The sequence below is a fragment of the Dromaius novaehollandiae genome, chromosome 2 (genome assembly GCF_036370855.1).
Source record: "Dromaius novaehollandiae isolate bDroNov1 chromosome 2, bDroNov1.hap1, whole genome shotgun sequence".
Taxonomy (NCBI): Eukaryota; Metazoa; Chordata; class Aves; order Casuariiformes; family Dromaiidae; genus Dromaius; species Dromaius novaehollandiae.
Genome location: NC_088099.1, coordinates 18,173,542 through 18,200,411, shown reverse-complemented (window position 1 = coordinate 18,200,411; position 26,870 = coordinate 18,173,542). Strand labels below are relative to the sequence as shown.

General features: G+C 39.1%; 2 protein-coding genes across 5 annotated transcripts in view; one reads left to right on the top strand and one right to left on the bottom strand.

The window, feature by feature from the left end:
* Positions 1–9,818: 9,818 nt before the first annotated feature.
* LOC112984068 (microtubule nucleation factor SSNA1-like) lies at positions 9,819–10,163 on the bottom strand. The gene has a single exon (XM_064508066.1). It carries the CDS (start codon positions 10,161–10,163, stop codon positions 9,819–9,821), a length of 345 nt encoding a protein of 114 aa, XP_064364136.1.
* A 1,030-nt stretch (positions 10,164–11,193) lies between these two features.
* Positions 11,194–26,870, top strand: part of WAC (WW domain containing adaptor with coiled-coil) — a 64,978-nt gene continuing 49,301 nt past the window's right edge. Inside the window, exons 1-3 of one of the 4 annotated variants that reach the window (XM_026101646.2) lie at positions 11,194–11,505; positions 12,265–12,301; positions 13,727–13,922. In XM_026101646.2, coding sequence (XP_025957431.1) covers positions 11,489–11,505; positions 12,265–12,301; positions 13,727–13,922 — 250 coding nt within the window. In that variant the 5' untranslated portion in view covers positions 11,194–11,488. Of the gene's footprint in view, positions 11,506–11,534; positions 12,128–12,264; positions 12,302–13,726; positions 13,923–26,870 lie in introns of those variants that run through there. The other 3 variants (XM_026101645.2, XM_026101644.2, XM_064505863.1) reach the window with 3 other exon arrangements.

Below are 26,870 nucleotides of genomic sequence, written 5' to 3'. Positions count from 1 at the left end.
ACACCCTGCTTAGCATCCCTCCTGGTACCTGAATCCTGCAGGTAGCTAAAAACTTGCAGAAATGGGAGAAAAATGATTCTATACGCACAAACATGGCAACGTGCTCATCACCTGAGGCCTCTAGGCTGCTTCAGACTTCCCTTTTGAACGGTAAAACTACTGCAAAGTTAACAAGCAGACATCTACTGCCATATTTGGATCCAACTGCTTTTTCTTAAAGGTTTTCTTTCAGTTTTGGGGCCAAACCAAGGGCACATGCAGTCTCGAAGACAGGAAAAAGCATGGACTGACTGGAGTTTGGGGGGAGGCAGGAGCAAGACCGCTTCACCCAGGAATGTTCCACACCCAGTGGTCCGCTAGCCCAAATACAAGATTTTTGAGACCCCTGTAAAACATTTGGCAGTGCGTTTCCCACCAAATAATCACATGCATAAGTTATTCAAAACAAAAACTTTCATGCAAGGCAATAAGGGAAGATACTGAAGTAGCAGAAGTAAATTCACACCTCATTGTGGTCGGTTGCTGTTGATGCCGCCCACGTCTGAAACTATAAAATATACCTTGGCAACATGAGTTAAAAGGGTCATCTTAATGCCTGAGAGCCAAGCTTTGCTCTAGCTACATCAGTGTAACCAGGCACAGTCTTTTACTAAGCCTATGAGGAAAGGTTTTTATTAACAGGTATGGCTAGATTTCGTAGCTATATAACCACTTGTTAGTACACTTCATTATCAAGCTCTTCTGAAGTAAAAGCTGTGTTTTAAAACAAACATATCTAAGACAAAACTCAAGTTTTGGAAAGGCAATATTTGCAACCAAGGAACTGCACACAGGAGTTGAGCTACTGGAAAAATAATTGGTCCAAAATTACATGAAAACACAGCATTTTGTTTCCCCTTCCCCTTTAAAGGCTGCTAGCTTTTAGAATGTGCAGGACGAAATTGGCCTTCTGAAGGCAAAAACACAGAGCTCCCATAGGGCAGCTTTGCCTGCTTCCCATGTGGAATTGGCTTTTCTCAGGGCAGATTATCCCATTTATTACTATTCATACCCTTAAAGAGAAAGAGAATTCTTTCCCCCTGCTCAGTCCCATGATGATATAGGAGGGAGGGAATAAAAATAAATAAATAAATAAAAAGGACCCCCTCACTTGCTGCTTTTACAAGAGAGCCTGCTCAATTCAGATCAAGGCAGGCAGTTTTGTCCTTTTGTGTTTTCCCTCTTGTTTGATGGAGGCCAGTACCAGACACTGCTCTGCCTCAGACTCTTCCCCTACACTGTCAGAAGTCTGCGTCTCCCTTGTCAGAGCCCAAATAATGCACGCTGATAAAAGAAAATAGAATTTTCTCTGGTTTGAAGCAGGCGGGTTATCACCAAGATCTTGCTATCGGTTAATAAAAATAGAAACCCATACGCAATCGGCAGGATTTTAGCCAGTTTGAGAAAAACTGAGCAACTGTCCTCTTTCAAAAACTGTTTGCATTTGCCTAACATAGACAGCACAAAAACCAATTGTTCCTTAAAATGTTATAAAATTCTGTGCAGAAACTGTTGGCATAGCGTGCAAACATTTAATTGCCTCTCCATCCTCTCTGCTGCTGAAGGCATCTGCAATGCTTACCTCTAGTGCACCTTACTGGGGAATATCTTTGTAAAATAGAGCATGATTACAAAGAAAACTGTGGAATACATATGATGCCTTAATGCAACTTTTCATAAGTAGCTTGCTGTGAATACACTCCAACCCCATCTTAGCATGCATTGATTATTTTGCAGTATAGGTCATACTCAGAGCTTTGAAGATCTACATAGCTGACCTACAATGGCTTCCTCAATGAGATCACTGATTTGCAAGCTCCAGCATTATACTCCTTTTTCCTCTTTCTAAATTCAAGTTATAGTCTTTTCTCAGACCAGGTACAGTCATTCCTAGAACAAACTCAAGCCACTCCGACACTATCGCTATGCTAGCGACACTACTTAAATTACAGCATCCCATACAGACCTTATTTATTTGTGAAAAACAACAGATGAGAACTGAATATGCTGGGACAAGGATTTTCTCATTGACAAACAGATAATAAACTTCTAGTTTTTAATCTTCACAGTAGATCAGGAAGATGAAAAGAAACAGTCTATCAGTCTTTATCGTACAACTAGATAACCTTCACCTGCCATTAACAAAAGTGGAAGCAAGGTGAACAACAAGATACAGCAATCTCTTTAACCTAAAATCTAGTCTTTTTAGGATGTGTTTTTCATAGTATGCAACTCCTCTCAGATCAAATGTCCATTCCTTCCTCTACTGTGGGACATTCTACCCCTGTCCAGCCATAACTTTTTGTGGCACTAGCAAACTGAATGAACTCTGCTTATCCTTGCAAGCAAAGTCTAAGCGTGCCAGAACAAGTCTGGAGAGTATGAAGATACTGGAAATTATCTCTGACACAAGTGGCAGAATACCAACTTTCTGGTCAGCAGTTTAAGATAACTAAAAAGATGGTAAGCAAGGGGTTGGAAAATGAGATAACTGCAGGAAGAAGTGAGATAACAGTTGGTAAAAGCTATTGCAGCAGGAATAGGAGAACAGGGTGTGGGGATATATTGAAAGGCACGCTGTCTAATCCAAGTTCTTCATGACCCACCTGTTTAAGTTGTCCTTTCTAATGACAGACAGTATTGAAACATCAGGTAGGTTTCCACCAAGAACAGCCTATACTTTTTTTTATATTTTACTTTCAATTTTTTAATATTTTTAATGTAATTTTTATATTTTTGTTATTGTGATGTGTACTTTATATATATATACATATATATACACACACATATATAAAAGATAAATACTGCTGTCAGGTGTCACCTGTTCTATATCAAACTTCTCTCTATAGAAGAGCTCCATCCACCCATCTCACTCCCGTTCTTGACTTGCCACGCTATTTCAATACCATTAGCCCAAAGCAGAAACCATGCAGTCTGTTGGTCAAATATTGACCAAAATCCAGATCCTCAACCATATTTAAACACCAAAGAGCCCTGATGTCTAGAAATCCCTTTGAGGATCTTTGTGCAAATACCTGGTGGTCTTCATTTGCAGGAAAATCTCCATGTGTAACTGACAGTTAAAAACCCCCCTCCCACAACTGTCACAATAACATAGACCAATAAGAAGTCTGATAAAAATTAGACAAATGACGTGGTCTTTGAAGACAAGGTATCTGAACAAGGTTAGGCTTTTGGAAGGTAATCTATCAGCCACTATCATTAAAACAGCTTTTTGTGACCCATCTGCCACAGGACACAGCCAGTTCCCAAACACCTGTGCACACAGGCTTGGAGAAAGCAGCTCTGGAAAGTGATGGCAGCTGTCCTGGGGTAGGGATACTGTGTAATGAGGGAAGAAATGAGTAATACCATAAGTACCAACATGATGCTGCATGCAATGTGATTAATAGCAAAAAACGTGCATCTACTCAATTATTTCTATCACTTTGCCCAGTACACACAGGTTGAGAATGCCTAATCCAGTTAGTTTATGAGACATGAAATCCTGGGAAGCAGTCCCATCACAAAGCCTGCATTCCCACACCAGCCCCTGATCTTGGGTAGATTGCTACAGAGCATCACAGTCCATCAAATGTGATAAAGATAATAACATTCACTGTAAGGTACTTTGTTGATCGGAAGTACTATTTCTGTTTGTTTATTCATATGTTAGTAGTTTTAAGGACAATATATATATTTAAAAAAAACAGAATGGCATAAAATTACTTTTTTTTTCAGTTAAAACTGCTGCCGTAGAGGTAGCTCCTCCCTGACATTCTGAAGAAAACATGTAAATTCACGTGTGACATGAACATGTACGCAGAGCAGCAAAGCAACATGCCATGGGAGGACTCAATGGAATACATCATTTAAACAAATGCAAAAGTAGATTAATAACAGCATCATAATGCAGTCTCTCCAAATCATGCAAGCAACATTTGTTGCAAGTCATTTGAACTAACAAGTGGGTTCACGAAACTTCCCACAAGGCTGAAGGATTAGACACAGCATCCCCCTCGCCACTCACCCATGATGAAGTATCCATTCCCTCCATTCTAGCCAACAGCTCCTACTGAAGGACCAGTATTTAATAAAAAGTACCTTGGGTTTGTCAATGACACCAAGTAATCTCACTTATTATTGCACAATAAGCAGCACAAATCTTTAATTTAACAGGATTTGTTAATGAACAACTGCATAAAGAAGCATCCAAAGAATTCCTCCTACTTTTTTGTTTTTAAACATCTTACTCTTAGAATATAATTCAACTCTTGAATACTAACTACATAGAAAAGGCATCATGGGACTCTGATAACTGCACAGATTTTCACCTCAAACGGTCTCACTATGCAAGAAAGACACATGCCATTTTTCCCCTCTGCTGACCTTTTCAAAACTACTATAGCACGAAAGGGGTTTTTTTGTCCTACTTCTTCCAGAATCGTATTTTTGTAAAATTAAACTACAACACCTGACTACTTTTCACACAAATCCCATAAGCTAGGGCTATGAATGACCAATTGATACATAGTTCCCTCTTCTGCAAGTCTGAACCTCTCTGTCTTATTATATTAATAGCCAACCTGCAAGTAAGTTGTGCCACCTGCACACATCTGGTTTTTAGTAAAGCTAGATATAAAATGAAACTTTATCTCAAAAAACAATTGAGAAAGACAACAGTCAGGCATCACTCTGGGGCAACTGAAATTAAAGACAGATTTATAAAGCAGCGAGGGGCAAAGAATGAAACAACCCATTCCCAGTTTAGAAAACAGGTAGCTCAGTCACCTGAGAAGCAGCCACAGTGCCTGACCCCTGCCTGCACAATAATCAGCAGGTACTGACAAAGCAAGTGGAAAACAGGCTGAACCAAAGGCTAATGTGTCCTTCCCCCAATAAGGAAGAGAATAATCTATATTCATACTCAAACACACACACACACTTAAGCTAAATGAACTCTCTGATTTTAGAGAAATTTAAGTAATCATGTATCTGATAAAAAACACAGAGCAATCAAAGTTATAGCATTTATTGATACTTCTTCACTCATTACTGAAAAAAAAAAGAAATAAAATTCTGGCTTTGCTCTGCTCCCCAGAGAGAAAAAGGAACCCTTATTAAAAGAAAAAAAACAACCCCACCTGCTCAAAAACCATGGCATCTGCCTCAGACATAAAAAACCATGGGTCCAGGATGTGCTCCAAGCTAAGGATAACTTCAGCAGTTTCCACAAGCCCTGTCTTCTAACTCAAATTTTTCCTAACAAGGAGAACCTTCTACAGAGAATTAGATATCTGAGAAGAGGGTCTTCTGAACAGGACTCATCTACATGAGGAATTAATTACGGACAGTTGATCCTTTTGCTAACAGCCTTTTGAATGTTATTGTTCCAGAATAAGCGTGTCTTGTTCCAACTCAGCTTTATCCATTTAATTCATCCGGGATGAAACACACTTATACTACAACAAGAGCTAGATGGAACTGAGGTATTTAATTCTGAAAGTGCAGTCTAAGACCTAGTCATCTGGGTTTAGATTACATGATGCTTCATCATTTGAATGGACAATCCTTCAGGTGTCTGAAATTCTACCTGGTCTGAGGAAACAAGTGTCTTGCGTTTGCCAAGTTAGGAGCCAAAAACCTGACATTCCTGTCTAAATTCCTTCAGGGTTCAATCTGACCTACACGCTGAGTGCATCCAACACACTGGCAGTATTTTGGGTTCTTCACAAAACCTAGTTGTTTACTGATTCCTTTTCTTTGGAGAGCTGCTGAGGTAGTAAACAAAGATAACGTGCCTTGTGTGAACCTGGCAGTGCACTTACTTGGCAAACGGGAGACACTGATTTTGAGGGCTTTCTCAGTTTACAAGGATTCAAAGCAGCAGCTCTCTCCTCATGAGACGCTGCTCTATTTGGGTCCTGTGTTACTGTGGGCAGAGTGCTCTGCATCCCCTTCTGTCGGAGCTGGCCACAGCATATCCGAGAACACCAGCTTTTGTGGCTGGAAAAAGTCCAGAAAGAGAAACCAAAAAGTAGGTTGCCTCAGTAGCTTGTTAGTGTACTGAAGGGAGTGGGAAGAGTCCTCACCGCTGGTTAACCTCAGATGATCTCTGAAATTTCATTGGGCAGCAGGAGCTGTGGGCAGTGGCTCAATACAAACGCATTCCAAGCAGAAACAGAAATTAAAAGCATACCCACCTCCATTCCTGTCTCACACCTTCATGTTCTGCTCTTCCCAAACAAGGGCTCCAGATCCATGCCCCCACTTAATTCTCCATCCCACAAATTAGGACCCATCTCATGGGTCCTCTGTTACTGTATGTTGATTAGCAGAAACTGCACAGGGAGGTACCTGAACTAACGGGTAAGCACCTCTGCTGAGACAGTTATGGATCGTGACTACTCATATGTAGGAATTTACCCAGTGGTTCACATAACCACCTCCACTCAAAAAAATCACTTTCAACTTGTCATCAAAAGCAGGTTGTTTTTTTTTTAGTAACCACCACAGAACTCCGTTATGCAGAACAAACTTAGTTTGGCAGGAGTCAACACTCAAATGTTTTGAAAAGCCTGTTGATCTTGTACATGTGCTATGTACACATTTGAGAGGTACTGCTGTAAGAGTTGAAAATCATCACCTCTCCTCCAGTTATATAGTCAATTGGAAACTAGGTGCAGGTGCCACTGCGTTAATTCAGGAAATGAGTCTGGTGCTCTGGATGCAGCTCACTGAGGCTTTGAATCAAGCACATGTTTTGGAAACTTAACAGTCTCAAAAAAATGTCTCCTCAAACTCTGAATAAACTACAAGACACCCAATACAGCACTCTGCTAACCTGAACCTCGTCGTTATGGCTTCTAGCTTGCAAACACTTAAGTAACTTGCTGGATCTAATCCTGAGAGTCATATATAAAAATCAATATAGAAGTTGTAGTCAGAAATAAGTATGATGCTTTAAATTTATAACCTGCCTTATATCAGATAAACTTTCCTTTGTAGGCCAGCCCTACAGAGTCGCTGTAATCTCCAGATTATCGCTTCTGCTCTATCAATGTTTGTGTATTAATTTTAGTCCGTACATCTTCTAAGCAAATTGAAGCTGTTCAAGAAAAGCTATTTATGTGAGGATTTACATTGCCTGAAAAAAATACAGAAAAGCTAAGCACTAGAAAAGGTTTACCACTTGAATAATGATACAATAAATTCATTTGTGTCAAGATAGAATATAATGGCAAGAACTATTGGATAACAACTCTGTAGATGCACTTACCTCATGAGTGCCATGCTCAGAAGCTATTCTACAAATAGCAACACCTAGAGATAGGCCATGTATTGCTCTCCATTTGTGAATCTGAGTTTAAACAAAAATTTTACAGACTTTGATTACTGAATGGAATTTTGACAACACTGGCTTTTTATTTGAAAGGTGGGAGGCCTGGTATACTTAGATACTAGACAACAGTCATTTTCCCATGTTTTTGTAACTTAAAAAAGATGAAATATCTGAAGTCATTTAGTTTTGACGTGGTAATAGCTTGATTTAGATGCAATAAAGGTTCTGAAGTAGACTTCAAATTAAAAGGCTTCTCTTAGCACTACTTTAACTACTTAAATAGAGCAAGAGGAGGCACTATTCATAACATGATTGATTATTCTAAGACAAACAAACCTGTAATTATTGACTAACAGAGAAGGACAATACAAGAATAAAACTGTATTGCAAGCTCTCTATAACCAAAGTTTCCACAATACAATTTTTTCAGTAAGACAGTTTAAAGCTCCCTTTCAGATAAGATGAAGCAGCTTACATACTCAACTCTAAAACAAAGTCCTTGCGCTATTTAGACAGTTTTCCTAAAACTTCCTATTTTGATGGTAATTAGTTATGACTACAATCAGACTGAGTGAGAATACCTCGATACATCCAGTCAAATCGCCTTTTTGCTATGAAAGAATATCAACACTTTTGCTTTTGTTTTTACTTCTGTGCAAGTAGCACTGTCATGAATACAGCAGGGCTGCAACAATAGCAATAACCCTGCAATCATCTGATTTTATTGCTCCCGCACTACTGAAGGTAAGGTGGATGAAATACTATGCAAGTAAATTGTTGATTAGCCCAGTCATGGTCATCCCTTATGGAAATTTATTCAAAAGATGTAGCATGCCAATCAGAAGAATATAAAATGTGCTTCATATAATTGGTGAAGAGCTATTACTGACAGAAACTATTCATATGCATACACCCTTTACGTTTGCACTTGAGAGGCAGACAGTTTAAGATCATCAACATTACCCTTCTTTAAATTTAGTGAATAGGTATGGAATAAAGATTTAGGACTAGTAGTCAAATCTTTAATTTTCCTTCAAAACAAAGTTACTGCTATAGCACCTGAATGAATAGGGCAAAACATATGCATATATACAAACACAGAGGTTAAGTGCTAGAAATAGAAAACAAGATTAAATTGAGATTTCAGCCATGCTGTTACCTCCTCCCCAATCTCTAAACTAGATTCTATTTTAACCACACCTATAACAACACCTGACAGCTGCACAAGCACTTCTAATCTCATTTTCTACTTTAGTTTGTATTTATTTCTCTCCATTTCAGGTTCTTCACAAATATTTAGTAGACCAGTGCTAGAAGTGCACTAGAAATACAGTTTTAGCAGTTCCATTATTGGCTTTTAGCTAAAATTATCTTCTTTCGCTTTATTTTTAACACTTAATACTTTGGTTAAATCCTAATATTTTTTCAGGGCTTCTAGAGCTATTTAAATATTCATAATCATCTTTTGATCATCTGTAAGTGGGTTAATTGGTCCCGGCTTACACAGTATAGATGCCTGCAGCATTGTACCCTGGAAGTGGAAAGCATGCACTTGTGCCAAAACCTGTTTTTCACCATAGTGCGATTCTGTTCTAAAGAAGGCTTCTGAATATATCTGAATATACTTTCAGAAGATGAATAAATAGTATGTAGTCTTATATCTTATGTATATTAAGATGCCATGTGCTGTGTCACTTTCTCACCTTATCACTTCATTATTCCAGCTAATTAAGAGTTGATTGTAAACAGGGGCTTGTCTCTGTGCATGTATCAAATGGAGAACACACTGCTAAAGGAAGGAGGTAAACAGTTCATTTCTATACATCTCCCAACAGTTAAAAATAAACAACAATATTTGTACAGTGAAAACAAGGAGCATCTGATCTACACAGATCCACTAGTTTTACAGTGGGTTTCTTTCTAAAGAGGTAAGTGGGGGGGGGGAAATAAAAACAGGAGGGGGTCACATTTCACAGAGAAGCAATAAACATGGCTTTGGGTAAAAGAGCAATCAAAAAAAACCGCAAGCATTCTCTCCAGGCTTAAAATATTATTCAGTCAAACAGGAATTCAATGGTAACCATTCAAAGTCTGATTAGTAAAACAAAAGTATTCTCCCCCCCCATCTTCAAAACAGCTGTGAAGCATCATGACATCAAAACTAACAACCTCAAATCTGCCTCAGCTACCTATACATCTGCAATATAGTTTTGTGGAAATTTAAGTAAGTATATAATTTTTTTTAAGCAAAAAAGCTTTATTTCATATATACTCTACAGGATTTTTAATGTTTTTTTTAAAAAAATCAAGAAAAACATATAGGAAAAATTGGAAGAGAGCCCCTTTCCACTTATACTGTTGTTGGAGGCTTCTGTGGTTAACCACATTTCTCACCTAGTGGAATTTCAGAACTATGGAGTCCAAACATTTGACAGTCTCAGGTTACATGGCTTTTCAGTTCTGGCGTACTCTTTAAGCTTCCCACTTCCTTCTTCAAGACATTAAGCAAAGTTCTAGAACTATCCAAAATCTTCATGTAAGCAGCTTCAGTTTCAGCAAGAATTTTATCAAGCTCATTCCGTGAAGCTACCTTTTGGGCCAGGTTTTCACATACACACTCCAGCTTCTCACTCAGGACTTGGATTTGATGCTGGAGTTTATTTTTTTCCTCTTCCGCTTGCTGAATTTGTTTGTTCAGCTCTTCTTTTTGCATGCATAAGTCTTCAATGCATTTCACCAGCTCGTTATTGTAACCCTGCAGAGCAGCTCCCTGCTGAGTCATCCTCCACGGCTCTCCCTCAGCTTTACCACTGCTCCCCGAAGTCCCCTCTCAGCAACAGCCTTCTGCACGCCAATTAAAAAAAAAATATATGTAGTAGAGTTGTCATGAATAATCCTACACTAGCAGAAACAAAGCCACAGGGAAAGATGCTCTAAGGTTAATATGCCAGTTTTGAGGTGTGCCATGTTTCTTCCCTTCCCAGGCAGGAGTGCAGGGCAAAATTAAAACTCTACAAGTTTACCTCCACTAAAAATTCACCCTTCATTCTGTGATATAGAGTAGAACATGGCGATGCTCTACTCTGGGTGACAAGCTACCTCTACTGTATTTAAGTAAGATCTTAATACCATCCCGAACATATGCTACTTTGTACCTCAAACGTCGGGCGCTTGGTCAGAAACAGCCAAGCGACCCTCTCTCGGGAGGCAGGACCGAGCAGTCACCACCGGGGCCTTCAGCCGCCCGGTGAGAGGGCACCGTCTCCGCAAGCCGGGCGCCAGGCATCCACTCCGCTCGAGCTACCCGGGGCCCACCCGGAGCAAGCAGGTCTGGCGCCGCTGGGCCCTCTGGGGCGCAGGCACGGTAATTTTACACCTCTGTCGAAGCGCAGAGGAGCCGCTCGCTCCCGGGAGGCGGCCGCTGCCGCAGGCGCCCCCCGCTCCAACACCCCCCCAGCGGCGGCCGCAGCGTGCCCGGGCTGTCGGCGCCTCTCTCCGCGGCGGCCGGGGCCACGTCCCCCGCGCAGCTCCCCAGGGGCCGGGAGCGGAGCCGCGTCCCACACAAAACCGGCGGCGCCGAGCGGGAGGCGCCCCGACCCGCGCCGCCTCCCCAGGGACATTTTAACATCCTCTTTACCGCCGAGCGCTTCCTTGTAGAAGGCGAAACGTACACAAAATGGCTCCTGCCTATACATCAAATCCCCGGGCGGAAGGGGAGGAGGGGGGAGGTAAGAGGAGGCCTTCCCTTTCCTACCTCGCAGCCGGGCGTTGCCCCCTCCCCCCGCCGCTCCTCTCGCAATTCCCCCTATTGCCCCCACCTGCCTGGCGTTCCCGCCCCGGCGGTTCCCACCGAGAAAGCCGGCGGCCCTGCAGGGGCCTGGCTCCCTCCCGGCCCGGCCTGCCCGCCTCTCCCCGGGGCGCGGTCCCCCAGACGGCGCGGGCTCCCCGCGGCCAATCAGCCGGCCGCGCCCCGCCAACGGCCGCTCCGCCGGGCGCAGCCGGGAGCGCCGCAGAGGCGCGGGGTGAGGGGTCACGGAAATACCCGAGCGCTTCCGAAAGCGGCGTCACCCTGACGGGAGCGTGAAAACCTCTCTACGGAAATAACCGATGTTTTCCGAAGACAGGTAGCGTTCGCGAGAGAGGGACGAGGCGGGCCGGCGAAGGGGGAGGGGAGAGAGGTACGGAAGGAGCCGATGTTTGCCGAAGGGAGAGACTGAAGGGCGTTGGGCTTGGCGAAGACAGCCGATGTTTCCCGAAGGCAGAGTCGCCCGAGAGCAAAGGGGACAGAGGGGACGGAGCGTGTCGGAAAGAGCCGAAAAGAGCCGACGTTAACCGAGCGCGGCGTCGCCCGAGTTTCCCGGATGTAGTTGGAGGAGCGGCGGCGGCGGTGGCGGCGGGCGCAGCGGGGGGAGGAGGCGGCAGCGGCGGCGACGGTGGCGGAGTCCGTGCTCCCGGAGGGTCTCAGCGCGCGCGGGGCCGAGTTGCTGGCGTCTCCCCTTTCGCTGTGTGCGGAGGAGATGGGCCCGTGAGCGCTGCTCCCAGCCGAGCTGCCTGAGCCGCCCCCTCCCTCCCTTCCCCCCTCCCTGCCCCCGGTCGGCGGCGAGGCGGAGCGCTGCCTCCCCCTCCTCCCCCCTCGGCGCCTGTGGCCCGGCCGCGGCCGTCCCCTCCTGGTCCCCTCACGCTCACACACACAGGCCGGGCATTGATGGTAATGTATGCGAGGAAACAGCAGAGACTCAGTGATGGGTAAATCCCTTCCTCCTCCTCTGGCCCCTTGCCCCGCGGGGTCTCCCCCTCCCCTCCGCCATGTTTGGGCCCCTTTCCCTGGCGGCCGGTAACGGTTGTTCGCTAACGTCTCTCTCTTTCTCTCGCTTTCTCTTTAGCTGTCACGACCGCAGGGGGGACTCGCAGCCCTACCAGGTACCTAACGCGCCGGCCGCTAGGCCCAGGAGGAGGAGCAGGGGAGGAGGGGGGGGCAGCTACTCCAGCGTAGGCTTCGGCCGCCGCCGCAGGCCGCGGTGCAACAGCCGCTTTGGCCCCGTCGCTCAGCGCCGCTTCGGGCCCGGGGGGAGCCGGGGGAGGCGGCGGCGGCTGCGTGCGGAGAGGACGGGGCTGCGGCTCCCGTCTGGGGCCTGCGGGGCCTGGGCGAGGAGGAGAGGCCTAGTCCAGCCCGTGTACGGCTTGGGCCTAGGAGTCGGGGAGGGTTGGATAGGAGGGGCGGGAGAGCGAGTCGGGGTCACTTGCAGTAAGTGGAGATCCAGGGGGAGGTGAGTGTTTTCTTTTTAAAAACAAAAGGCATTTTGTTCTTCCCCCGCCCCCCTCCCCATGTCCTTTCTTCTCCCCAAAACTGCTGGTGTGGACTGTAACCTGAGTACGGCATGATTTTAGACACTGAATAACTGGGGTTGCCAGTAGGGCTTAATTTCTGTAGTCGCCAGCTGCTAGCCGTGGTCAGAAACCACTATCAAATCCTTGAACTGCCGAGATGAACCTTAATTTCTGTAAGGGATACTACATTCGTCTGCCTTGCCTACTGAGAAATTTAGTTCTGAGGGTGTGAATCTGGGGAACGCTTGCATATTGTAGTATTGCTCTCCTTAGGGCACATAATTGAGCTGTTGTTTTATTACGTTTTGTGTATTTGTATCACTGTGAAATGTAACCTGACAGTCAAAGGCAGCTGTTAGTGACAGTTCATGTACATGTAAACGGTTGCCACTCAGAAGTTCACACTGCAAAATCAAGCAGGTCAAAGAGATGCAGAATGTGTCATTTTTGGTAAATATTTCCAAATTAACTGTCATATTCCATGTTGCGAGTCCCCAGAATTTTACTTTTTTTATTGCTTTTGTTACAGAGATGCTAATAGTGGGAAAAAAAGCTTGCAGAAGTTCCAGGTAGAGGTGAAATTAAGTGGCTTCTGTTGCAAGATGGAGGACATATTCAAAGTTTACAGTGATTCGCTATAACTTTTTGTTCATCGTTTTAATATTAACTAGAGACTTCTGCTTTTTCCAAAAGTGTCAGAAGTACTGTGGCCCACTTACTGCTGAATGTATGCAGTCCACCAGTGAAAAAATAAATTAGATTTATATTAGCAGCAAATGTTATGTTGAATGTCATAGTGGGAGAAAATTGTTTGAGTTCTAATTACAGAACTTGTTGCTTTAATGTAGGTAATTAAAACCAGAAAGGCTAATGCTTATTATTGAAATGGGAAATTAAAATTAATTAACTTCAAAATGTATTCTGGAAAGAGATCTAAAATTTAGAAATATCACTTTAAGGTCTGTTCTGTAACTTTAAATCTAATGTAAATGCCTGCTCTCTTGTTGTGTATTGCAGACTCTTAAATACTCATCCAAGGGTCACCCCAGTGGTGGTGATCACCGTCATGACAAGATGCGAGACACCACAGATCCTTCACCACCAAATAAAATGTTGCGGCGATCTGATAGCCCTGAAAACAAATATGGTGACAACACAGGGCACGCTAAAGCAAAAAGTGTGCATACTCACAGAGTTAGAGAGAGGGATGGTGGTGAGTTATCTTTAATTAACCTTTATTTAAGCAATTGCTAATTTCTCAGAAATATTATAAATTAGCAGTTATCACTGCCATGAGGAGAGCTGTATGATGTGCCAAATACCATGCTTGGAAGACTACACTGAAACCAAAATGGCAGTTTCGTTGGAAGTAATGATTTAAATTTCTATTTTTACAGGTGTGATAGTTTTTGTTAAAGCCACAAAGATTAAATAAACTTGTCTTTTTTTTTTTTTAACTGGTATGGCTAAGTTAGTTTTAATTTAGATATACTACAATATTCAATAATACAAAATGGTGTTCTAGATTTGCCACTGACAAATGTTTGCTTTTTTAAAAACTATTATAGTGCTATTATTTTTAATAATTCTTTGTATTTTGATGATACATTATGTAGTTGAGCACTTTATAGACTAAACCCCATAAAAATGGAAACAGGCTTCTTCATTTTTAGCTGCTGTGTAGAGCTTAACAATCAGAGAATAACAATCCAAGTTAGCACTTACTGGAGTCTTTCTTGGCAGAAACATAGAGGAGAAATGTTCACAGTTAAGTCAGCTAGCTTGTGTTTTTATAGGATATTGTAGACAGTAATAATATGTTCAATGATTTCTTAGCTGATGTTAGAAAAGAGCAGGGTTTTCCTTTTAATTAAAAATGGCAATGGTTACAGTTTAAAAAATCCCAAATACTGACAGAATTTTGAAGCCTGTTTTGTATTTTGTAAGTACTGTATTTTGTCTTTGTATGCAGTTATAAAACACAGTATTCAAATAGAGAATTTAAAGATAGAGCTTTAAATTAGAGCTTCTTGATGTTCTGTGTAAAGTTAACAACTTCTGATGCAAAGATACATTTGTTACTGCATTATCATTATTTGTTATAATAGATAGTTAAAGTAAAATACAGAAAACATTTTTAAAGTACCTTTTAGGAAAGGCTCACTCCACACCACAAATATAGTTACGGCATCCAAGTGTATTTATAGTTCCTATTTGTTTTTCCTTTTTTGGGTTAATACAGAAATATCTGTAGATCACTAATAATGTGATACTCTTGTGTAAAAGGATGCTAAAAGCATACATCTTATGTTAATACACTGTTTTTTTTGTGCATTCAATCATACTTGAAAGTGTAGTACTCAGATTTAAACACATGTGCAAGGCCAGTAGGCTGCTATTCTGTGCTACATTTCAAGGTATCATAATTTCATATTTTTGTGCTGTCTATTCTTTCCTGTTCAGCTGTCCAAAGATACTAATCCTGCATACTCTTGTAATTATGCTTACTTTTGCTACAACTAGTAATTCTTTTGATTTCAGTGAAGCTGCACTTAGTGGAGCTATTAATATATGAAAACATCTGGAGGATGAGGAGAATATTTATGTTTTTGAGTATTCTTTTTAAGATAGGAAAGCTGTTCTGAAGTTCTCACTGAGTCCAGCTGTATTTTAATAACTGGTGAATGTCCTGATGTATGGATGTGTACAGGAATGATGGAAGTAAATGAGTGAATTATTCATAGTTTTGTAAGTAGAAGGAACACTATTCCATTGTTACTTCTACTTTCCCAGGCTTTTAGCGCAGTGGAAAATTTGCTTTATTCTGATCTGAAAGTGTTCATATGTACATTTTATTTTAGTACGGTGGGAGAGGAAAGTAGTCCTACACAGTTGAGGGGAAGCTGCTAATTTAAATAAATGAACTTCTGTACTATGTAATGGAATGAAGAAGTACTTTTTTTTGTATTGTTAATAAAATAGGTTTGGCCCCAATTTGCTCAGAATAACTAAAGTTGCGTTAAATCCTGTATATTGTATACAGTAAACCAAAGCTGAGCTGATTAGAGCAGGAGCATGTCAATTTTGTCTTTCAAAGTAGTTATGTGCAAGCTTCGGTTCATTGCATCTTATTTTCTATGTCCTGTCAAGATTTACTGAATCTTTCTGTCGGTATGAATTGAAGGTAGGTGTTAGAATGTAGTTGAAATGCTGTGGGTATTACGGACACTTGTATATTGGTAATATCTAAAGAAGATAATTTTACCCTGTCCTCTGTCTACCTGAATTACACTAAAGTGCTATTTATTGTTATATTCCCATAGTTTTGCAAATGTGGACATGCAGGGAATAGAGGTCATTTTACATTTTTCATTTCATGGCTCTAAAAAAAAAAAAAAAAAGCAAATTTTGTTTAAATGAATAGATACATACCACAAATAATTGCGAAAAGTCTTTATTGAAGTTCTAATGTTAATTGGCTTCGATGCTACTGTAGTTTTCCATTTTTTTACTGCTTGAGTGATCTATTCTGAATTGTCTTAGTTCTGTGTTTTTTTTTTTTTTTTTTTTTTTTTTTTTTTTTTTTTTTTTTTTTGTAATTGCTGTACATTTCACTATTATAAAATTAGTGGTGCTTGATTTGGAACTACTGCAGAGGAACTTTGCCTTCCTATAATCTACCTGAACTTAACAAAACCAATGGTATTGAAAAATCTCCAGTGTTATTTCCCTCCCCAACTCCCTTACAGCCCCAAACAAACAATCTCGATTACTCTCATCCCTCAGAAAAAGAATCCCCAAATCTGGAGCCTTACTGCTGAATGTGAAGCTAAACTAACCTGATCCTCTTCCTTTCAAGTTAGTGCTTAAAGAGTCGCTCCTATTTTTATCTTTCTGATTTTTACTCCTAATTGAAATGGAAAGCTCCACTGGTGTAGCATGCTGGTGTTTGGGATTCATCTAGTCATGACTGGTTCATTTCTTTGCAGTAAAGACAAAATTGGCTAAATGTCACTTGAAGGTTTATGTATATGTGTATAAAATGTAACACCTGTAAATATTGGTTTCAAATGAGTGACTCAGAAGTGATAGAACCTCCTACTGTGAGTACTTTTACTACCTGCGTAAAGGTATTTGTTATATTATAGCTTATTCTTGGAATACTCATGTCAGTCTTTTGTGCTTGTAGAACTGCATCCATGGTGAGAAGTTTTACTGCATTCAATTAAGTTCTTAAAGTGTGTGTGATACAGTGCAAACAGCTTTTTTCAGAGTTGCTTACTGCATGGTTTCTCTGGAAAAAGGCTACGCATAAAGAAGAGAGTTTCTCTGGGGAGACTTCCAAATTTATGTTGGGCTAAACATGGTAGAGTACTTTCAAGTTTTTGTCATGTTCCTGGTTTCCAAAGAGTATTGTACATCTAACATACCAAAGTGCTGAAAAAATTTTGTACTTGCATTCAGGTCCCTGTGTGCTGTGTCTCTGTCTGTAAGAGTTTAAAACCTAATGAGTAGCTACCCCCACTTAGTGTATCTGTTATTTGTAGGTCAGTTCCTATAGGCAGATACGAAGTTTGAAGAGATTAGCGGTCTTATGAGACCAACTGAAGTGTGAAGTTCCATAACAGTAACAAATAGCGACTTAAATCTACCATTGTTTACAGGGAAGAGAACTTTGAAGGGTCTTGTAGATGCAGAGAAGTGTTTCCATTAAAGAAAAAAGGAAAGTACAAAGATGTAGCATTATTGTGCCTGAGGATGGACAGACTGAGAGGGTAGATCATCCTAGTAGCTCTTTTCAAAGGAATGAGTGAGAGAATATTGGTGTAAAAGAATTATAGACAGGCAAGAGGAGGCAAGGGAGTCAAATAGGGTAGCTTTGGGAATGTTATGAGGGAGGTATTAATGCTGTTTGGGAGTAAAATTTGTAAGATGCAGCCCGTTGCTTAAAAAAAGGGGCAGGGGTGGAAAGATTGTCTCTTGCTGCTTATGTGTATGGGGCAGAATGATCAACCAATAATAGAAAAGAGGAAAAAAAAGTTAAGAGTTCAGTGAAAAGAGTTTGGAGTTCAGTTTTGCAACATGTACTCAGTTATTTGTTATTGTGAAGAAGATGCTGAGTATTTTGCTACATTTATGCTTAAGAGACTTTGTGTGTTTGCTTCATGTCATGATCTCAATGAATTGTTTAAAGTAACAAATGGGAAGCATTAGTATACACAGCATGAAATCTTTAGCTGGATTGTATGCTGTGTGTGCTATTTTATAGAAATTTGATTATAACTCATGATATTTAGATTCCAAAATGTAACCAAACTTTAATGAATATAAGTTTCTTCATGGATTTTTTTTAATTGGCAATTAAGAATGCTGTCAATAACCACTCTGCCATTCCTGATACAGTTCTAAGATTCAAAATCGTACTGCTCCATCAGAGCCTGAATGGAGTATTTTACATCATGAATTTCCAGTCTTACAGAGTTGCTTCTGTTATGGAATGTTGGCTTACTTTGTTTCCAGTGATACCTGGAAGAGTTCAGAATCCACATTGTAAAAGGCATACTGAACAGCTGGAAACAAGGAGCCAGCTTTTTTTTTCCTGTTCTAGCGACCCTTACAGTAGAGGAGGACAAGAAGCTAACTTCTGGTTAAATTTGTGTGATCATTGACCAGCTGTCAGAAATGAACATGGCATTAGGACAGGTACAAGAGAAGGGAAGCTGGCTGGGCAGTATGTGTGGGAAAGAGGAAATTACAGGGCAGGTGGAAAAAAGGGAACCTGAGATTAGTTAAAGTGCAGTGAAGGGTTGAGGATGCTAGCCATTTGACCAGCATTATGTGCTGTTATTATTAAAGTAATCATTTGTTACTATGAAAACAGTTTTTTCGCCTTAGTTGTATTGTAAAAGCTGAGAAGAGAGACATCTGTGATCACAGATGAGAGAGTAGACTGTCCATGAAGCATGCTTCGAAAGAATTTTTTTTCCTTAACATCCAAATGTTTAAAATGTTAAAAAACACCTTTCTCCTGGTTCTTTGAATACTGGCTGTTTAAAAGTAAATTGTGGGTGGCTCTGAAGATGATGATTTTTTTTTCCCCACTTTTTTTGGTAGAAAAATGCAGTTGCTTCCAGGATCGGTCGACTCTGAAAAGCTTTTCTGTGGATTAAAACAAAAGAAAGGAAAAAGGGGATTTCTGTGGATATCTAAGTTTGAATAAAAGGTTTCTTTAAGTCATTACTTGTACTAGTACATTCAGTTTGGGGGGAGAGGTTAATTTTAACAAGAGTTTGTGTTAAATGTTTGGGATTTTTACATAGAAAATAACTTAAAGTTTGTTCTGTACCTTTGGCAATGCTTCTGAAGTTAGTTTTTGGTGGATCAGTTGTATTGCCATTCATTTTTTTACTCTGCTGTGAGGTTCTCTAATAGAAAAAAATTGGAAAGTGTGTAATCATAAAATCACAGTAAAGAAATAAGTAGCTGCAGTGCATGGCAACAAGTTACGTTGTTCTTTCTTAGTCTGCTGCTGTAGCTGGTTCCTAAAATCCATTGACATTAGGATTTTGATATTGGGAACTTCTAGAATTTCAGTGTTGTTCTGCTTTATTGCTTATTGCTAGTATATGAGCTGGTGTATTTACAGATCTATATTTTAAGGTTTCCGTTTGTTGTTGGTCTCTTTAAAGGAACATGCATCTTTAAATGTCTTAAATGCATAAACTTAATTCTTGGATTGTAAGTGTAATGTGTTTAGATAATTTCAATAGCTAGATCTGGTAAGCTTTTCTGTGTAAGCTTAGCTTACATTTTGGAAAAAATGGAAAAATATTGGCTATAAACAAGGTTTGTCACATTTGCTTTCCTTTAGTACATGAAAAGCATTCCCTTGTGATTAGTTTACTTAGCAAGATGCCTCCTTAATATATACTTCCAGCCTTTGAGTTTGCAGAAGTGGCTTATATAGGCTATTGCTTGGGCTTTTACACAGGTATTTTTGGGTTACTCTTCTAAAAGTTAAAAGAAGCAATGAAAACTAGCAGTTTCTGAAGAGCTGGCTGATACTATACAATAGTTAAGATAGCAAATTGTAAGTTATATAGTTGGGTTTTTTTCACACTGAAATTACTGTGTGCTGTCTAAGGGGCCCTGATTAAAGTTAGTTCCTTAACTGCTGTTTGAGATGGCTGTTTTCTATGAAGAGACATGTTGTTTATTGCCAGTTTACATTTGTTTTCCCTGCTGTTTCTTTCTACTCTAGATGAAGTATTGAGTAAGTCAGTTATCATTAAAATTATGCAGACCTGTGAGAGAAAGCTCTGTCTCTTAGTTTTTAACAGGTGTTTGGGCTAAGAGAGAAGCTAATTTATTTAAGTGCAATTGGCCATCTACAAGGCATCTTCTAGTTCAATATGGTCTTATAGCTTTGCTATGGAAAACAATAATTTAACAATATTCAACTTCTAGTGTTAACTACATTTGTTTATTAAGTCAAGCTTTTATACAAGTTTTTTTGGGTCCTTTCAGAGGAAATCTTCACTTATAAAGTAGTGAGAAATTGTTTCTTGCATAGTCCTTTAGTAAGGAAAAATGTACTGATGTTGAATGACAGTTCTCAGCACTGATACTTTTAAAAAATTGCTTTACCTGCAATTGATTGTAATGTAAAAATAAATACTTTCTGGACTTAAATGTAGCATTTGAAAAGAGAGAAGAGTTTTTTATGTTGAGCAAGATGGATACCCTCTTGGTGTTTTCTCTGGAGTTGTGAAGAGTCACAAAACTTAGTTGTACTTGACTGCATAAAGTGTTCTCTGGTGTAACTTCAGTATTACAAATTCTCTTTCCTCTCTGGAAGACCTTTAGTAGACTCTCTAGCTTTTTACAGTAAAACTACCTTAGAAAAAGCATATACGTTCACTAGCTGTTCCTATGTATCAATAATGTTTTCCTTTCAAAGGCACTAGCCTAATGATACGGGGAATTCTTCCCTATGTTTTGGCACAAACCTGTGTTTCTTCAGTATTTTTCCTTGTGGAAAAAACACTAAACGGAACAGTTGTGGCTTGCCAAATTTTTGCGAAGTATTTTATCTCTTTTCTGAAATCTGAGCTTTCTATCTGAAGTTGTATGCTCAGGTAATAATATTAGAATTATACTATATGCTATACTTCATAGAATTTTTTTTGTTTGAAGTGTTGCTTCAGAGAAGGGTATTTTGAAATTTATCCGTCTGTAGTAAGTGGAAAGATCTATGTTAATGAATACATAAGTAAAAATTGCATCAGTTTCTGCAAAGTGCAAGCTTCTAAAATAAACTGCTAATGCTGTAAATTTTATAAACTTTTGAAATCATTCATAGGCAGCTCTTGAATCTGAAATCCATTTAAACTCTGCTGCTGCAGCAGAAAGTTTTTCTCAGAACTTCAACAGGGGAAAAAAGAATTCTGAAGAGCAGAACTGAAATTCACCAGGATTTGCTCATTAGTGAAAAAGTACAGAATTTCTTCGTTTCTAGGAGAAAGATGAGTGTCTCATGAGAAATGCTGTTGAGGGAAGATCACCTGCAAGTGAGAGCATGGTGGACAGATACTGGCAACCTACCACCATCTTGCAACACGCTAGCAGCTCTGAAAGAGGAAAACAAGATACGCTTTTGCATCCATCCTTTTCCTGTTAGAAAGCAGTTAATTTTTCTTTCTACTTGCAAGCTGGTGAGGTTGAGGTGCATGTTTTAAGGCACAAATTACAGTTGGCTGCTGACTAGAGGCTAATACAAAAAGTATCCTTGAATTCTGCACCTAGAGTCAATGTCCAGTTGGAAAGCCTGTCTTCCAGATTACTCAAAGGGGACCTAGATTTTTGAGCAGATGGCTGGCAGCAGACCTCACTGTTCATTCTTTCTTTTTATCAGAGGGATTAAGAGATGTCTGGTTAGCCTTTGAGGCCTTGATTTGTGATTTCATGCATGCAGGAATGTTAAATTGTGTTTGAAATGAATGGCAAACAAGATACCTAAACACCTTTGTTCATTAGGCCCACTATAAGTTTCTGATAGTCTGTCTTCCTTACTGTGACTATTGTAATGAGAAGAGTTGCAAAGGAAAAATACGTACGGGTAAAATGTTGTAGTTTTTCAGCCCCGCTTTTAAAACATACCTAATTTTGCTTCTACAGGAACAGAAGTCTTCAGGAGGTCTTTTTTTCTGTCTCAGCTTTTGACCTAAATTTTTTGTTGCATATCAACCAACTTCTGTGTCCTGCTGTCTCAAGTATATATGAAATCAGTGATTCTTATCCACTGAATAAAATATTTTGAGATCTTTAAATATAAAACATTATTTACACTATGTTTTATGGATCAAACACTGATAACTGATAGATTCTGAAATTACAAAATTTGTCATTATCAGGTGAATATATTTTTAGTGTACATAGATTTGTTCTTTGAACGAAGTAGTAACATTCTTCTGTGAATGTTTATGCTCATTCATAAATTATCATTAATTTAAGACTGGTAAATAATAAAAACTGTTCGATACTACAGGCTTAGTTAAGTTAAGCCAAAGCAAAAATACTAATTTCTTTACAGGTACATGTACGAGTGGTCCCCTGTGTACGACTATACAGGAAGGAGATTACAGGAAGGAGTATAAGACTTCACAGGAAGGAGATACATGTACAGCAGTGACTCTAAAACGGACATGAAATTCCTGATGCACTACTCCGAGCATAAAATTTGAGTGTAATGTTAGCCAGAAAGAATATATGAGCAGAGGAATATCAAGTAGGACTAGATAGAGATTACCTCTTAGGGTGGGTATGACAGCTGCTGGAATAAAGTCTCTGGTTTGAGTCTCACCATTCATAAAGGATGCAAAACAAGATTTTCAGAGAAGAGGCAAGAAAATGACTGCAGTTGAAACTTGTCTCTCAGTGTAGTTGCGAATAAAGCATTAGTGGTTTATTTGATTAATAGTAACAGGGAAAAGAAATTGCATTTGTTAAGACTTCTTGAATATAGCAAGTAAAGGTACAGCAACATCCAGACACTAAACATAAACATTCAGGAAGTAGGGATTTGGCACAATTTTTAATGTTGTTAGTAACAATTGGAGTAATTTAGGATTATTTTTCCAGAACTGGAAATTTTAACACTGGATGACTTCACTTCAGACAACTGTTTTTTGTTGTTTGTTTTATTGAGAAAGTTGAACTATTTTATAAAACATCCGTTCATAATACAGTAATATGAGCATTTCTAATTTAGATGTTTTAGATTAGTGGCCTATTCAAATTGAGAGAGGTTAAGAATTGTTAATTATCTTTAAGCAGCACTCCTGTGATACTTTGGTGAATGTGGGAAATAGGGTATAAGTACATAATTTTCTTCATGTATTTTTTAAAAATTGGTTAATCTTGACTTACAGTATATGAAGGATTATGATCCTGTAAGTGTGTTTGGTATTGCATTGTGGATTTTTGGTCTCTGAGAATATGTTCTTTTGAGTGCTGTTTTGGGGTCGGGTGAAACTTTGACAGATCTATCAGCAGCAGAATTAAGTATTTACAGCTGCTTTTTGCATTGATACAGTTTGTTTTGTGCCCTTTATCAGTACATACTTGCTTTTTAGCTGTCCTAAAAACTGTCCTTAGCATTGGTGATAATCTAGGTATCTGATCTCTGATAAGATCTTGCTAGCTAAATTAGTTAGAATTTATCTGCACTTCAGTGCAATTTATACAGGACTTGGGACATAAAATGTTATTTCTTCAAAGATGCTTGCACACTTTAACGAATGTACAGTTTTAGTTTGTTTCATAGATGGGTATATTTATCAGATTTAGTTTTAGTTCGAGTTGGGCATAACCACACAGCTTCACCTGGTTGCATGTGAAAACAAATGTAAATTCTTCTTAAATTACTTGGTTTTTATGCCAGAAGAACTTGTTACAGAAAGGTTAACATCCTTTTTAAAGAAAGATTTATAATGTCCTTCCTTTGCATTCTCCCCTACCCTCCAGTGTACATCCTCCCTACATACATTTGTTTTCAAAGTTAGTGTTGATAATACTTAATTTGGAAAGTAATAGGTTGGTTCTGTATATAAACACTTTCTGTTTGGAATAGAGGAGTGTGCTACTCCTTAAACTGGATTATGTTTTTGCAGTCATCTGAAGTGAATTTGGTGAATAATTGGAGTTAAATTTTTTCAAAAGTATGAGGTTATAATTACAAGCCAGTTTTAGGTTTATCAAATTCTAGTGTTTCCATTTCCAGTTACCTTCGTTGAAATACAGTTAGGTTTTTACTTTGTCAAGTTTAAGTGTACTGAGAATTAAAACAGAATGTAATTTTTGCTGAATTGCAATACAAAAGTTTTCAGTCACTAGAAATGATTACTGTGTCTTGCAGAATTTCTTGAAGAGGCTCGGTTTAGGCTGAAAAGAACTTGTAACATTCATTAAATAAAACTTTCCTTTAAACAGTGTGCTCTCTTTGCCAGCATAGCTTTCAGAATGTGTAAGATGACAGAGTCAAAATATGCATTCAGATATCCTAATGAAACTGCTGTCTTTCCCCTCCTTGTCTCTAGATGATTTGTGCTGAATTACCTACCTGGATATTTTTGTGGTTATTTATTGTAACCCTAAAGGAAACAAAAAAACTAACTGGATGAAGGAAGAGGGCTTGATAGTGACAGCTGGTTCCTTGTTGTCCATTTTTGTCTAATTCCTGTCCTTAGCTCTAGCTTTCTTTGACTGTGAGTCTGAGAAACAGATCTGGGCTTAGAGACTAAGATGGGTACAGGATGAGATGAGAAGTGGGATAAACTAGGTTACTCCTGTTTATTTTAAGATGTAAATAAAACTGATTTAAATAAGCCAATATTGAACTGAAATAGCTCACATATCTTCTTTGTATAAAACGTAGGTAAATTATTGCAATATTAATAGAAAAATTGATCACAGTTGAACTAGTACAGCTTCTTATTGTGAGGAAAAAATGTAAAGGCTTTTTTGAGAAACGTGCAGTGAAGTTGCATTTTCTTATTTTTGGAATATTTGTGATTTTTTTTTTTTTTTTTAAAGCTGGATGTTATGTAAATATACAGAATGATACAGTATTTTGAACTTTGGTTAGAAAACTATCTGTTTTTGGTCAGTTCATACCTTCTGTGGTTTTAGGAGACTGTGGTTGAAGACATATGATTTTGTGAGTTAGAAACTTCCTACTATAAAATCAGTGTATTTTTGTTGTGGGTCCGATTCACTTGATAACCTGAAATTCCTTCTTCATATTTTTGTTATTAGAGTAAGAGATAACTACCTGAGGTGCAAGCAGAACGTGGCTTCTCTGTGCCTTCTCATGAGCAGGTGCTTAAAGCCCCGCATGTTTTCAAGGTTATGTGGAAAGAGTAGAGCTTGGAGGCTCATCTCCTGTCTAATCTTTGTATGTGTTTTAATCCCAAATACTAGCAAATCACTCTTCATTGTTTAAAAAAAAAAAAAGTTTGGGTGTTATTGGAGTACAGTAGCATCCTCAGTTTACTATGTTATCTACTTACTTACTATTTTCCAATGAGTAATGTACTTCAAACATTTTATATTTCTGTGATATATTTAGGAAAATAGAAGGCACGTCAGGATTTCTGAAAATACTTTCAAGAAGCAATGTTTACAGCTCAGTCCCTGTCATACATATTAGTTGTGGAGTCTCCCATGGCTTCCTAAATTTCTTAAATACTACGTGGTTTTATGCTCCAAAGCATCAGTCTTTCTCAACATTTTTCTCTCCATAGAAAGGTAGATGTGTTACTGAATTTGTCAGAGTAACAGAATTATAAAATATTCATTTCTAACCATGGTGAAAACAGGAAAAGGAAATCTGTGATCTGTCCTGCTCATCTTTTTTACTGTTTTGTTTCAAAGATACCTATTCACTCGCAGATGTGAAGAAACAAAGAATGCTCTTTTATTAAGGAAATAATTATAAATAATACATGTCTATGCATAAAGTCTTCTGTACAAATTAGGTAATGCACTTTAACTATTTTTTTTCTATTGTGCTTTTTTTCATATAGTTACATTCTGGATTATGATGTATTTTCACATGTCAGGTGTCACCCTTGAATAACATTAGCAGGAGTCTAGATATCTTTTAGTTAAGTAGTTTGCTTTTTCAGGCACCTAGAGCTGACAGGTTAACAGAGACCTGATTTTCACATCCTCTCACTTTAGAAAGAATGCTATTTATACCTTGTTTAGTATGAAAAATAATACTCTCCTGTTCTAATTCAAGTGGTGTAAAATTGACTTTTTTTTTTTAAACTAGCAAAACACTCCATTCTAATGATTGCAGCCTCTTTTGTGTAATCCTTATAGAAGTGTTTACTTAACTAAAGAAATAAAATGAGATACCTAGAATGGCAGTCATCAAATCTTAAAATATATTTTCAGTTTGTAAATGTTGCTGTAGCTTTTATGGAGAGATGTATTTTCCTCTATTAAGAAAAATCCAGGAATGACTGGTTGAATTTTAAGTATATATTTAAGAATCATTTAATGTGAAGGGAGGACAATTATCATTTAGCGTGCTTTAGATATTTGGAATGCGATTGCACAATATCTTTGTTAAGCCATGCTAAACATTCAGCTTAACAGTAAGGTTATAAATCCATGGTATTAAAATCCTAATACTATTTATATTAATTTTTAGATGGATGATTTCTAAGCTGTCATTTCTTGTTCCTGGAGAAACAAGACTTTGTGTTTTTAGTTGAAAGGCTTGAAAGGACATGAAACTGCTGGTCATGATAACCAGCAAGTGATTTTCAGATGTGATAAGTTTTTGTGTATTTTTTCCCTCAGCATTTGTGTACCAACTTTTATTGAATGTTTTTTCTCCTTATTGTTTTGATCTCTCACTGGTTTGAAAAGTGTGTCGGATTTGTTTTCTGCCCAGTCTTGTTGGTATTCATGGGTCGTGTCCCCCCACCCTTAAAACCTCTAAAGGAAGAATGCTTTTAATTGGATTATCCCAGTTGACATGGAACCTGAATCTTCCATCAGCCCCATCCCCGCCCCCCAACGCAAGAGTGAAGGCATGAACCAGTGACAGAGTATTTTTTTATTTACTCTGAGTTACCAGGATTATGGT

Bases quoted from the DNA above. Each gene is read 5' to 3' on its own strand.
- LOC112984068 (XM_064508066.1), bottom strand. From the start codon at position 10,163: ATGACTCAGCAGGGAGCTGCTCTGCAGGGTTACAATAACGAGCTGGTG.